We start from the raw sequence: 13,518 nt of genomic DNA, 5'->3' as shown, positions 1-13,518 counted from the left end.
TTTTTAGTTTGCTGAAATATTCGTCTATTCGTCCGGTACATCATTATGTATTTGAATTGTATTTTAAGTTTATTATATTATTTACCAAGGAGCTGAATGAGGGGTTCTGCATTTTAACCCAAGAGACTCAAGAAATGTAAAGCCTTCTCTGGATGCCATTACTGGCAGGGGAAGTTGCCAGGGACAACCGTCAGCTTGCAATTCTAATTTACACACTTTTTAACTTTTTGTCTGCTGCTTTGATTCTGGTTAATTGTACTAAACTATGCTTGGCAGGCGATGTTTTTATGTAAAATACGCACGTATGGACAGTCTGTGAAAGACACAGGACCAAGAATTCCAACTTTTCATTTACTAGCGAAGTATCTAGCAGGTTTCTATCAGGAACGTCGTGCAAGGGTTAGTTTCCTTAATTTTCATGCTAGTGATGAGCTTCGGTTGGTGTCACATGTAACCCAGTTCTACAAATAGCTGTACTATGAATTAGCATATGGGGGGGGGGGGGACATTCTTTCCTTAACAGGTGTTTATTGGAAAAGTTTCAAATGGACAGTGGGACCTAGGAGACTATAAAAAGCCTAAAGCTATACATTGCGTCTATACAACATAAGCCGTACTGCCACATTACATTAAAAATCCACATTTACAGTAACCATAGTTACCATATTTTATTTCAGTACAGTTTTATTCAGTAGTAACAGATTTTACTGTCCAATAGATCAAATTATAAGGCCTACTTTCAAAGTTCAGGGAAATTACAGAAAAAAATAGCAAATGGTAAAGAATTACATGTACAAATATATAAAAAGATTGCATACGGTTATCTAGAATAAGGCCTTTACTGTACTTAATAGGCAGCAGTGACAAATTTCATTGGCTCCTACTTCACGATACTGCATCATTTATTTAATATATGATGTCAGAATTTCTCTCAACGAAACCATTGTATTCTACGCTGGACAATTAACACTAAAGTGTACATCTTAATATGCTAACTTCCGTTTCTTGAACATTAGCTCAACCGCGTTTCTCACAGGAGGCTTACAGAACGTTCATTATTGCTTGGGACCTGATGCATGTTTCATGTATCCGTGAGCCAGGCATCTACTGAGGATTTAAAGGAATATACAAGGATTTTAGCTACAAAAATTCAAACGGTTTCCTGAGTACGCTAAAGCTATTAAAAATAGTGAACAAGAAACAGGTGACGGTCTGGAAAGGACTAAGGACATTTTCTCTCCACACATGGCCTTCCTCCTTCTTCATATTCTTGTTTTGAAATCCACATCTGTTGGAAGGTTCCCTAAAAAGGCAGAACGAACACAAATATATTCAATAATAAAACATTTTCCCCCCAGGAAAATCCTTTGATCAGCAACTAACAGACCTACGTGTTTGGGCCATGCCCTGTTGACAGCGAAGACATACATGGCCCTCATGTCATTTTACGCATCCTATATTCCCCTTTCCCTTTAGCCTTTGCTGAGGAGTGGTAAAATCGCTCAACATATTAACCCCCCTAGGTAAACTACTATATTTTTTGACGTTTTTTGCCATATGTTGGTTTAATCAAGATTTCCCGTTGATGTACCCACACAGGACAAGAGCGAACATTAAAATAAAATATATTCAGATTTCAATTTCTCTTTGGATTTCTACTACACAGTAGGTGGCACTGTAACAATGACCCAATTTATCCTCAGCAACACCCCCCCAAAAAAAAAGCCCTTTACTACAGGCAAAAAATTACGTCTTGTCTCACCTTTTATGAATGTACGTCTATAGGGTAACAAATGCACTAGCAGATCAGATTTCTCTTTACAGTGTTCTGTCGCAGTGGAAATTGGTGCAAGACACTCTAAATTGGAGTTGCACACCAACATCCAATGTTACAATAACAAGAGGCTTAGTGCCACATCATGTTACCCTTTTCTAGAAAGGTGTAGCTATGTAAGATGATCACTCACAAGGGAGGCAAGGATTGAACCTCCGATCCACGAGCTGAACCTCCTTTCCACAGTGGTATTGTTAGCAATCAGCTTTAGTCTCATACTCTGATTAAAAAAAAGAAAAACAAACACAAGAAAACATAGTTAGTCCCTAGTAAAAGGCATTACACAAGATTCCAGATAGCCTGTATTAATTACAATTCCAAAGGCCACATTAATGTCCACTTCCTAGTGTAGCCATAATGATATGTCCCAACATATCAAACATTACCACAGGATAATACGTAGCATCTTATTGGCATTCTTGGGAAATGTAACGTACCAAAACGCCTGAGACAACAGTTCACAAAACTTTTCAGTAGTTTGGGATTGGAACCCAAAATGTGAATTAACCTTACCGGTGGTGTTTTTTGAGACAGTTCTCTTGTCAATCTGTCTGTGAATCCCTGTACTAATGTATTTCCTCCCGCGACGATCACACTACCGTATAAACCCTGAAAAATAAATCAGAGAACTCAAGTCACAAGCCAGCTAGTGTTACCAGCTCATAACAATCAGGTTCTATTTCAACATGTTCTTGAATGTAAAGAAGTGCCATCACACCTGTTTTTTTATAGCAGCAATATCAACTAGGGTTAGCCTTTCCACAGACCCCGTCATCTGAATGCACTACTCACACAGATCAGCAAAGTGTGGTGTTGTATTAGAGCGTTAAAAGGTACACTCCAGACCTCAAGCACTTATAGAATAGCGGAATCTCTTTAAAATGATTATTTATTGTTTTATAAAATCAAATTCCAATAGCGCTGTACAATGGGTGGACAGGACAAAACAAGTAGTATGTAACATAAATTGACTAACAGAGACAACAGGTGAGGAGGGCCCTGCTAAACCATTGAGGACCCATTGCAAATGCATGAAGGGACTCCCCAGAATCCCCAGCCCCACTGCAGAGACCTCTTTACCCACCCCAGCCAGCAATGGCTTACAAGAGATCTCCATTGGATCTCGCAATAGCCCCCGTCATCAAAAATCAGTCCCATTGCTTTGGAGCTGCAGCCTTTTTATTTATATATATATATATATATATATATATATATATATATATATATATATATATATATAGCTACATGTAAAGAACACATATTTAAGTACTTACAAAGTACCATAAAATGCATTCTTTGTTGGCAAGGCTGCATGGGACAGAAAAATTGTTCCTTTAGGAAGATGCAGCACCCAGTCATCGTATACAGGTCCCAGCTAATGATCGATGTTATTTGCATAAATGGGTAGATCATCACACTGGAACAAAAACCATACAATTTCACCCAAATTCGATTTAAATCAGGCTTTTCATTTGAAAAATGTATTTTAGATAAAAATGAATGGAACATGGAAGCATTTTCTGACAGCGGCTAAGTATATTTTCACATGTTTGCACTCCCATTGCCTCTTTTCTTCCTTACTTACCGGTCTAATGTCTATATCACACATTCCAACACTTGTGGTCACAACGTGGCTGACACCGAGCATAGTATTACCAGACAGCCCCTGCAAACAGAAAGACAACATCAGCATCTTCAGGATCAAAGGTTGTTCCCCAACGTCTTGCTTTGTGTTGCCGATAGCATAATAGAGCGAGTGATAAAAACTAAAATTATATATTTTTTGGTACATTACTTTAATGTGCGACATGTGTGCCATTTTATAATAAAATGACACTGTATAATTATATTGTTTTAAGTATCCACAACTACATAGTTTATTGGAAAGAAAGTGCTTTCTCTTGCACAGAATTTGACGGCAGATAACCTTTTGGCTCATATAGCCTGACCATTTTTTTTCTTTTTATTACTGTTGTAGAGATTCAGACCTTAACCCCTTAAGGACCGGGCTCATTTTTCGTTTTGTACCCTGTGGGACCGAGGCTGTTTTGACACTTTTGTGGTGCTTGTGTTCAGCTGTAATTTTCTCCTCACCCATTTAGTGTACCCACATAAGTTATATATTGTTTTTGCAGGACAAGATGGGCTTTCTTCAGATACCATTATTTTGATCGTATCATCTTATTTACTATAAAAAAATAAAAAAAACATGGTGCAAAATTGAAAAAAAACCAAATTTTATGACTTTTATTTGAAAAATCTTTTACTCACCTAAAAAAGCAAGTAAAAAAACTAGCTAAATAGATTCTACTACTTGTCCTGAGTTTAGAAATACCCAATGTTTTTATGTTTTTTTGCTGTTTTTTGTACGTTATAGGGCAATAAGTACAAGCAGCGTTTTATGATTTCCAAATCTTTTTTAACAAATCTGGTCAGTCTGCCTCCATCTCCTCTTTGGAACATCTTTGAAGCCGGTTAACTCAATTTAACCCATTCAAACCATATATTTTTGAAAACTAGACACCCCAGGGTATTCCAAATGCTGTTATTTTAACCCTTTCCATGCACCAATTATACAACTACACTTTGTCAAACTTTGTAATAGTAATTTTTTTTATTTTTTTTTCCACACAAATTGTACTTTAGTTATAGATATACAGGTGCTGGTATATGTCACTGTCAAACAACACCCCAATATGTGTTTAGCAACATCTCCTGAGTACAGCGATACCCCACATGCATGGGTTTGTCAGATTGTTTGGCTGGTAAAAGGCTACTTTTGGGGCATGCGTAATTCAGGTGGTCATTTGGTCATTGTGCCTCCCTCTCCTCTTTGGAATATCTTTGAAGCCGGTTAACTCAATTTAACCCATTCAAACCATATATTTTTGAAAACTAGACACCCCAGGGTATTCCAAATGCTGTTATTTTAACCCTTTCCATGCACCAATTATAGAACTACACTTTGTCAAACTTTGTAATAGTAATTTTTTTTATTTTTTTTCCACACAAATTGTACTTTAGTTATAGATATACAGGTCCTGGTATATGCCACTGTCAAACAACACGCCAATGTGTGTTCAGGGACATCTCCTGAGTGCAGTGATACCAGACATGCATGGGTTTGTCGGGTTGTTTCAGATTTAAAATGCCACATTTGGGAAGTGCGCTTTTTTTCTCCATTTTGGTCAGTCTGTACCTATGCCCTATCTTTGAGCTAGGCCACTCCAATTTACCCCATCAGCCATTTTTTTTATATATTAGACACCCCTTGGGTATTTGAAGTGCTTTTATTTTAACTCTTTGTTGAGATTTTTGAGAAATTTTAGCACTTGCTCAAAATAATAAACTTTATTTTTTAATTTAATTTTATTTTTTTAATACTTTTTTTATATTTTTTTTACACATTTTGCTGGTACTGGATGGTTCATCTAGTGACATCACTGCATAATTATTTTTAAATGTTAGCACATTTTTTTTTAATTTTTTTTTCCATTTTTTATTTATTTTTATTTTTTTTGAATATTTTACTAATCACATAGTGATTAGAAAGCTGGGCTCCATTGACTTGCATGGTTGAATGCAGTACCTGTATTCAACCAGCAAGTGGAGCCAGTTCTCTAGAGGGTCTGGAGACCCTCTAGCGAACTTTTTCGTCTTTATTGTTTTATTTCCCGGGCCGCCGCCATCTTGCTTGATGGCGAAGATCACCGGCAGCGGCGGCTGTGACCGCTCTCCGGAGCGGTCACAGCCCACCCAGAGGTAAGTGTTTGGTGTCGCTGGATGCCTCCTGATCGAGGCATTCCAGCGACACCATTTAAGTTTAGGAGGCGATCGTTGATCGCCTCCTAAACGCTTTTAAAACGGGCGTCCGCCGCCATACAATGTATGGCGGCTGTTGACGCCCCGGGGAGGGGCCAGACATGGCCCCCGATGCCGATCTCGGCCTTGCTGAATGCCTCGACATCGAGGCATTGCAGCAAGGCCGTTTAAGCGAAGAAAGTGATCCTTGATCACTTTCTAAGCTTATTTAATTTTTTGACGGTTCAGGACCGTCAAAGGTCATTTAGTGACCTTCTTGTTATGACGGTCCTGAACCGGCAAAGGTCGCGAAGGGGTTAAACAGTCCACAGTCTTGTATTAGATTCAGGATAGCCTTATGCCTATACCATCAATGTTTACATTCCCTCACTGTATTGGGCCTCCACCAGGTCTGATGGGAAGCTATTCCACTTAACTACCACCCCCAGGTAAAGTCAAACTTCCCTACATTACATCTACGCATTCTTAACATGAATGATGTTTTAGCAGTGATTAAGCAGGCCAGATAGACCCGAGACACCAGAGACCTAAACGGCAGGAGACGAAAAGATTCCGTTTACCTTTACATTGGAAGGATCAAACAATCCTTCTGGAATTTTCAGTCGCTCTGCTCCAAAATCACAGTTATAACCATTCGGAAATTCATAATGAACGGTTGGCATCTGGGCCGCTACCCTGCACAGGTTAGATGAGATTTTGTACATGAATCCTCAAAAGCACAACCGGCTAACAATACAATATGAAAACAGAGCGCAAAAAAGAATAATCTGCAGAAAAAAACGACGCGCAGAACCCCTAAGAAAGGTTGGTGTACCAGCAAGCCCTGCGACGGTATTCTTACTTATCGTGAGGAACCTCATAGGGTTAGCAGCACTGGCTCATGTAAAATTAATCCGATAAATAATGATAAATCATAGTAAATTAAATTCATTCCGACATACAAATTTGTTTTCATACGGAAGCCCCACTTGCATCAGAAAGTGAAATCTGTAACCTTGGATCTATTTCCAGAGCACGGGAAGGAGAGAGAGAGCAGGTATCTCCAGATCATGTTGTACTTTCGTAATGTTTTAGAAGCTCAGCGGCAACGTTAGGAAAACTTACTGTTCATCGTAAGTGGAGTCTGAAACCTGAAGAACAGACGCCTGAAAGTCCTGAATTACACACTGAAAACAGACGAGGAAAACACGTAAGTATTTGTCGTCTTTGCTTCTGGAACATTCACGCGTAGACGGATGTTGTTACTTACGTTGCACATGTAGTTGTGCCAAGAACGGGTGACCTGAGGAAGCTTCTCCTTTCTCTTCCAGTTGGCTGGGGCTCCTTCCCGTACAGCCTCCTAAACATTCCCAAAGTAACCCGGGGTGAAATCATTACATACGAGGAGCCACTCTAGCAGCTTAAAATGTTTAACAATAGACGCCTCTTACCTTTGAAGCAATCATATACGGGGGTATTAAATCCACATTCATCTCTTGAAATAATTCTCGACATTGCATAGTAATAAAGTCTCCTGCGAGGGGGGATTTTACAATCCCTGGAGTATAAAAAAGAAAAAAAAAAAAAAAAAAAAAAAGAATTTGAAATGGAACCACAAGCAGGCAAGAAATGTTGGCGTGCAATGATGGCGGTGCCGAATCACAACTCACATCAGCCTCGGTCACAGTGTCATGGTGATAGTATAGAGATATGCCACCCTATTACAATTTCCAGAACATTTTCTATATGTGGCCCTGTGACATGAACCACTAAATAGTGGAAATTCCTTATCAAAAAACAAAGTTTCCATAGAAAAGAAAAGTGCAAGAAGCAAAAAAAAAAATAAAAAAAAAAAAAAAAAAAAAAAAAAAAGCATTAAAGTCACATCTAACGTATCAAGACTAGAGATAGTGTATTCTACATAAAGAAAGTTGTGCAAATCGTACTCACCTTGCTGAAGGACATATCCATCATGTACTGGAATAGCTGTAGTATGTGTAGAACCACTATCCAATATAAGCCCCGTGGAGCGACCATTGGCAAATCTAACATTACGAGTCAAGGGGCTTTAAAGACAGAAATACCAACAAGCACAATGTTTTCCAGCGCGAGTGTCTACAATGCTAGACGGTAAAAACGGTACCTTGATTTGAGTGCAAAGGCTCAAAGCTCGTTTGAGCAGGGCCCTCCTGTTGTCTCTGATAGTCAATTTATGTTACATACTACATGTTATGTTCTGTCTACCCGTTGTACAGCGCTAAGGAATTTGATGGCGCTATATAAAACAGTAAATAAATAATAAAAATAACACAACCGGTGGCGTTTTACAATCAGACGGTAACTAGTCAAATAGCACTCCGTGTATCTCGGAAAACATAGCGTGGTGAAGGGGAGATGAAATAAATTACTTTATGTAACCAAAGCATTTGTATATTCAGGCTGTAACTTTATCCTAATGTTTGAAGGAAAATACTGGAGCCTATTTGGAAAATCCACAATATAAATGCACACTTGGGCCAGTGGTATAAAAGCACCAACGAGCAAACCTCTCCCATTTTTGGTCCAGCTAGTTTTACCTCTCTGATAGCTCACTTTAAACACAGAAACACCGCTTGGTCACTGTGTTGGCCGCAATGCTCGCTGCACAGAATGCGGTGTATGCATGCGCAGGCTCTCCACTTCAGCACTGACGTCTGCCTGCCACCATCTGACGATGGCAACCAGCCGAGTGGACAGTGAAGAGCCTCTGCGGAGTGCTTCACCCAGATTAAACAGCCGAGCATAGGGAGGAAGGGGACGATTACATTTCCATTAGAAAGCATCTATGGCTATCGAACACACCTTATTAATGCATCATATCAGGGAATAAGAAAGGATACGCTGTGAGAACCGCCGTTTTGCAGAGAAAGAACGCAGGGATATTGTAATGTTCAAACATCAGCTCGGTCAGCTTCTCACGTTTGGCTCTGGTGTTCCACTAAAATAAAACAGAAGCACTTCTCTAAAAAAACAAGCAGAATATTTTGCACACAAGGGGGGGGGGGGGGGGGGAGTCATTTTTTACCTGTGGCATGACCGAGGTATGCCTTATCAATACTCCTACTAAACAAGTCAAAAACCCGAACTTAACTTATTCAACAACTAGGAAAACAAGTACTCACCGCAGCCTCGGACATCAGCACCGGGTGTAAACTTGCTTCAGACTTGATATGCATTTTGTAAGTATGATCAAGAATTGCCTGAAAACTGTCCCAGTCTTCAACTGAAAATAAGGGTGGGGGGGATAAAAACAGTAGAATAATTAGCTTCTAAGGGAACTCTTATATGCATTATGTGTGTGTGAATGTACAATATTTATGTCTTAGATAGTTATCCGCTGAGTATCTGCTTAATTATTGGTTTGTATCGGTCATTATTATTCTAGCAGCAGCCAGGAATCTGAATGCGGATGCCTCTTATGATTTTTTTGGTTATGTGCCTCCCTTTCTGTATATTTTCTTTTTTTGCTGTATACATATAAAAAAACTGGTGTGTCATTTTGCAAACGGTTTGCTCATGGACATATAAAGACTATACTGAATTTTTTTGTCATAATAATTACTAGGATTACGTTAACATATTTTATTAAACAGTGCGTTGCTATACAATTCACACTAGGAGTTGACGATTGTTTTGTCTGTTTGCGACATAAAAACAACGCCTGAAAATTTTGCGCTTACTCATTCCGTTTTTTAGTGGCGAGAAGGCCTCCATGTTCTCCCGTGGTACCCTGAGTGTGTTGGTATCAATATAATATGTTGGGCCTCTAGATTTGTTTTGCTCCCCATCAGTCTCCATTGGCGTGCTACCATCTTCCCTGTCAAGAACCATTCCAATCGTAGTGGGAAAATCTACCTGCAGAAGAAAGAAAAAAAAAAAAATAAAAAAAAAATAAAATTATATATATATATATATATATATATATATATATATATATATATATATATATATATAATGGCAAGCTTGTAATTCACATTTAAGAGGTCAAACAAACATATTCATAAGATTAAGTGACTTGGTCCAGAATAAAATGCCTATTTAGCATGCTGTAGTCATTACAGGATATAAAATAACTGAAAAGGTTCATGAAAATACAAGAGCTTACAACGGCCGACTTCAGAGATTAGAAGACATGCAATGCTCTGTAAGTCAATAGAAAACGCTGTACAGAACAATAATGTAGTTTAACATCCAACTCTACAGATTGATGAAATCTATGGATAAAGCCTGGGCGGATAAAACTATTTTTAAATTTAATAGAAATTCAGCAGAAACGTATCAAACAAAAAAAAAAACCAAAAAAAAAAAACCACTGTAAACAAATACGTTTCACCTCAACAGTAAAAATAAAATTATTTAGCTTCCAGGAAGTTATGCAGCGTTGTAAGCAGAACATACAATACCCCAAAATCATGAGAAAAAGCAAACCAAGAGAGATCTACAATGTAAAATGTATTGTATGTGTGATACTTACTTGCATATATCTGTACACATTATACATATATATGAATCTTGGAACATTGTAAATCGATGCATAGATATCGACGTCTATCCTGCCTTTTATCAATCACATTATTTATTTTCACACATTTTGCGCGTGAAGCAAATGACATTTCAAAGAGCAAACGTATGAACCGTGGTTTAGTCCAACGGTACAGAGTCGTGAGCGATCGGAACCAACCTTGGGACAGTCCTCGCCCGCATATCCAGCCCGTACCGAATACGAGCCGATGTCAAAAACCAAGGCTCCGACTTCATCTACGGAAGAGAATAAAAGAGGGGACACATAGTAAATAGAACATTGTAAGGAAGACTGTATAATTATATTATATACACACACACACACAGATCAGATGAGGTGGCTCTAATAGACCGGAAGCTTACGATGGCAGAGCCAGCTTCTCTACCGCCATGTTTAATGTTACTGTTAATAGTATATTCTCTCCTGACTATGGAATCCGCTCTAATAAATACAGTGTAACAATAATGTGGCTCCAGCTTCACCATACGCCGATACATAATAACGATTAAACAGCGTAAAGATTAGAGCGGAAATCCTAAACACTTTAAACCGGCAACATCATAACTATAGTCTGTGCTTTAATTAAATATACAGTAAGCACACTGGATAAATTGCTTTAGCAGTAAAGGACGTTAATTTTACGGAAGCTGACAACTGGGGCAAAAGTTGGCAGAGTTCGCCTCTCTCTTTTCTGGCCTTTCACATTAAATCAACTCGTTAAGCTATTTTCAGTATGCTTTGCATGCGCCGTCTCTGAAACAAACACGTATTAAAAAAATGTTTTAGAAAGGGATGCATGTGGTATTTACTGAGAGGGTGGCAGGTAAGTGGAACAGCCTCTCATCAGATGCGGTAGAGCGAGGACATAAATGTGATAGATTTGGAGTAGATCGAGGTCCGAGTCTTAAATCAGGAAAAACAGGCGGATTACACGGGCCAAGTGGTTCTCATCTGCCGTAAAATTCTATGCATGAACTGCCAAACATGCTATGGAACAAATATTCATATCTAATATTAAATTAACACTAATAGGACTTAATATTGCTTAACCCTTTGTAGCACTGAGGAGCAGGCAGTATGCCCAGTTACTCCTGGATATAAGGCCCAATATAACTAATACTTTGTAACCCATGGCAACAGGAAAAGCATGGATAGTAAGCAGGACCTGCTTTCCCTAACGGACGGGTTTGTCTGTCAGTTCTAGTTTTGTCGTACCCCTTGAATATATGTATTGTAAGAAGCGCTGCGTAAACTGTTGATGCTATATGAATTCATAATAATAGTAATAATATTAATCTCGTCAAACTGATTGCATCGTCTACGTTTGATATGCTTACCGGCTTCAAGCGAGGAAACATTACTGTCGCCTCGTTAAATTAAAGACACTCAAACGTCACTAGCTCATTATTGAAAAGAAATTTAGAAACTGGCATTTTAGCCTAAGATCAAAATGCTTACTGATACCTTGTACTGGGTCTACTTAGAAAAATATGTTTTCAGAGCCCAGGGGTCTCTTCTTCATCTGAAGTCACAGTTATTGAAAGAGTCAGATCAAATATTATAGAACAACACAGGTGAGGATGTTAGAAGTGAATGTCAGATCTCAACTTCCAAGCCGGCAGAGTAAGATAACCAGCCGCTTATGATCTTTTACTCTGCTATCCTTGGCTGCGCTGCAACGGAAACAGCCCCCGAAAACTAACCCAAACACGAAATGTACAGATATTCAAAAAGCGGGACTAAAGATGGCCCCTGAAGCTATTAGTATCGCCCCGATGTATAGCTAATCCCTGTCGTTTCTTTACTCACCTCCGCCGTAAACGCCTCCGCTCATTGCAGGGCTCTTGGGTCACGTTACCGTATTACCGAGACTCTAGAACGCGTAAAACTGTAGCCGGGAACAGCACTCAACGCGCCAACAATGAGAACCACGTTCCGTTCGATTCAACCCTGACGCTTAACGTCACCAGAAGCCGGTACCAATGAGAATGCGGGAGTGCTTTACTAACTCCGCCCATTACCTACCGGAAGATGTTGTCTATGTGAAGGCGGATCCTCATTTCCATGACAGCAAGGAGTTGCGCATGCTCATGGGTGCATTAGTGTTCTCCGCTCGTCCATATTGGTACACCTCCTCTGTCTGACTCTGAATTGCCTGAAAGAAGTCGCATTGTTTCCTATGAGAAGACATCTCAGTTGGATTGCGGGCTTTTGCCGCATGATCACATATGGGTTTCATAAAGACGCTGTAGGGCTGGGAGTACAATCATGGCCGCTCGCAGTTTTCTGTGCAAATGCATCAGTGCGATAATAATGAATGAAAGCTTGAGTTAAATGGGTTCTAGGGAATTATATGGGTGTGTATTACGCAACCACACAATTTAACTGGTATCTGTATCATGTTTGGTCCAATTAAGGAGTAATGCTGGGGTACCTGCTTGGGATCCTGAGAAAATCAGGATTTAGTAATGTTGGTTTGGTCCTCATAAAGGGATAGTTGAATAATTGTGTTGCTTTGGGAAAACTGTAAATTGGATCAGCGTCATTTCGCTTTAGCGTTTGTGTGTGGTATGTATTTATGCGATAGTGGTCCTCCTGCTAAATCATTTTGACATAAGCAACTGCAGTTGGTAGTCGGATAGGCTCACTGGGGCTATAGCTTAATTCAGTTCAGTTTGCAGCAGTCGTGTATCAGATTCTTAACCTAACAACCCCAGAAGCTCCAACTCCTGTTGGCTGAATCTTCTGGATGAATGATTGCAACCTCTGTTGTTCTCCATTTATACATCCTCCAACAGACAACTAGTATCTTCCTTTGGTTTCAAGTACCAACTATATGCTAACAACACCCTCTTTGACCTGTGAGCCTCTCTTTTAACTTTCTTCCCCAACTGTTTCTAGAGCTGCATCATGGGTGGTGTCCCATTACCTAAAACTCAACCAAGACTGACCTTCTGGTTATTCAGCCATCTCTTCTGTCCACAATTCCTGACATCTCTATCACCGTTGAAAATTCTGCAAGCCACCCAACAGGCCAAGTATTTTGCCTTTACTCTGCTCTCTCCTTCATCCCTCGTATCCAGTCACCAAATCCCTCCAACCTTCACTTGAGAAACATCTCTTGAATCCATTACCTTGTGATATCTCATCTTTACTATTGCAGCTCACTTACCAGTTCTCCCCTCTCCTGCTTTTTACCATTTCAATCGATCCTGAGCACTGCCGCCTGTCTAAGATCCTATTCCTGTTCATCTCCTGCTCCATGTGAATCCATTGGTTTTCTATACCCTCCAGGATTAAATTCAAACTCAAAACCCTGACC

General features: G+C 39.5%; 1 protein-coding gene across 1 annotated transcript; it reads right to left on the bottom strand.

The window, feature by feature from the left end:
- Positions 1-1,222: 1,222 nt before the first annotated feature.
- Positions 1,223-12,030, bottom strand: LOC149300423 (actin-like protein 6A). Its single transcript, XM_089485384.1, has 14 exons — positions 12,006-12,030; positions 10,356-10,432; positions 9,355-9,529; positions 8,797-8,897; positions 8,515-8,612; positions 7,586-7,680; positions 7,087-7,193; positions 6,906-6,995; positions 6,761-6,822; positions 6,217-6,331; positions 3,420-3,500; positions 2,348-2,443; positions 1,968-2,054; positions 1,223-1,303 (listed from the first exon to the last, which is right to left on the bottom strand). The coding sequence occupies exons 1-14, from the start codon at positions 12,028-12,030 to the stop codon at positions 1,223-1,225; spliced, it is 1,290 nt and encodes a 429-aa protein (XP_089341510.1).
- Between the last annotated feature and the right edge of the window lie 1,488 nt (positions 12,031-13,518).

The sequence above is a fragment of the Sceloporus occidentalis genome, unplaced genomic scaffold (assembly GCF_023333645.1).
Source record: "Sceloporus occidentalis isolate IW3139 unplaced genomic scaffold, rSceOcc1.0.p SCAF_25, whole genome shotgun sequence".
NCBI classification, from domain to species: Eukaryota; Metazoa; Chordata; class Lepidosauria; order Squamata; family Phrynosomatidae; genus Sceloporus; species Sceloporus occidentalis.
This window is presented reverse-complemented; position numbering and strand designations above follow the sequence as displayed.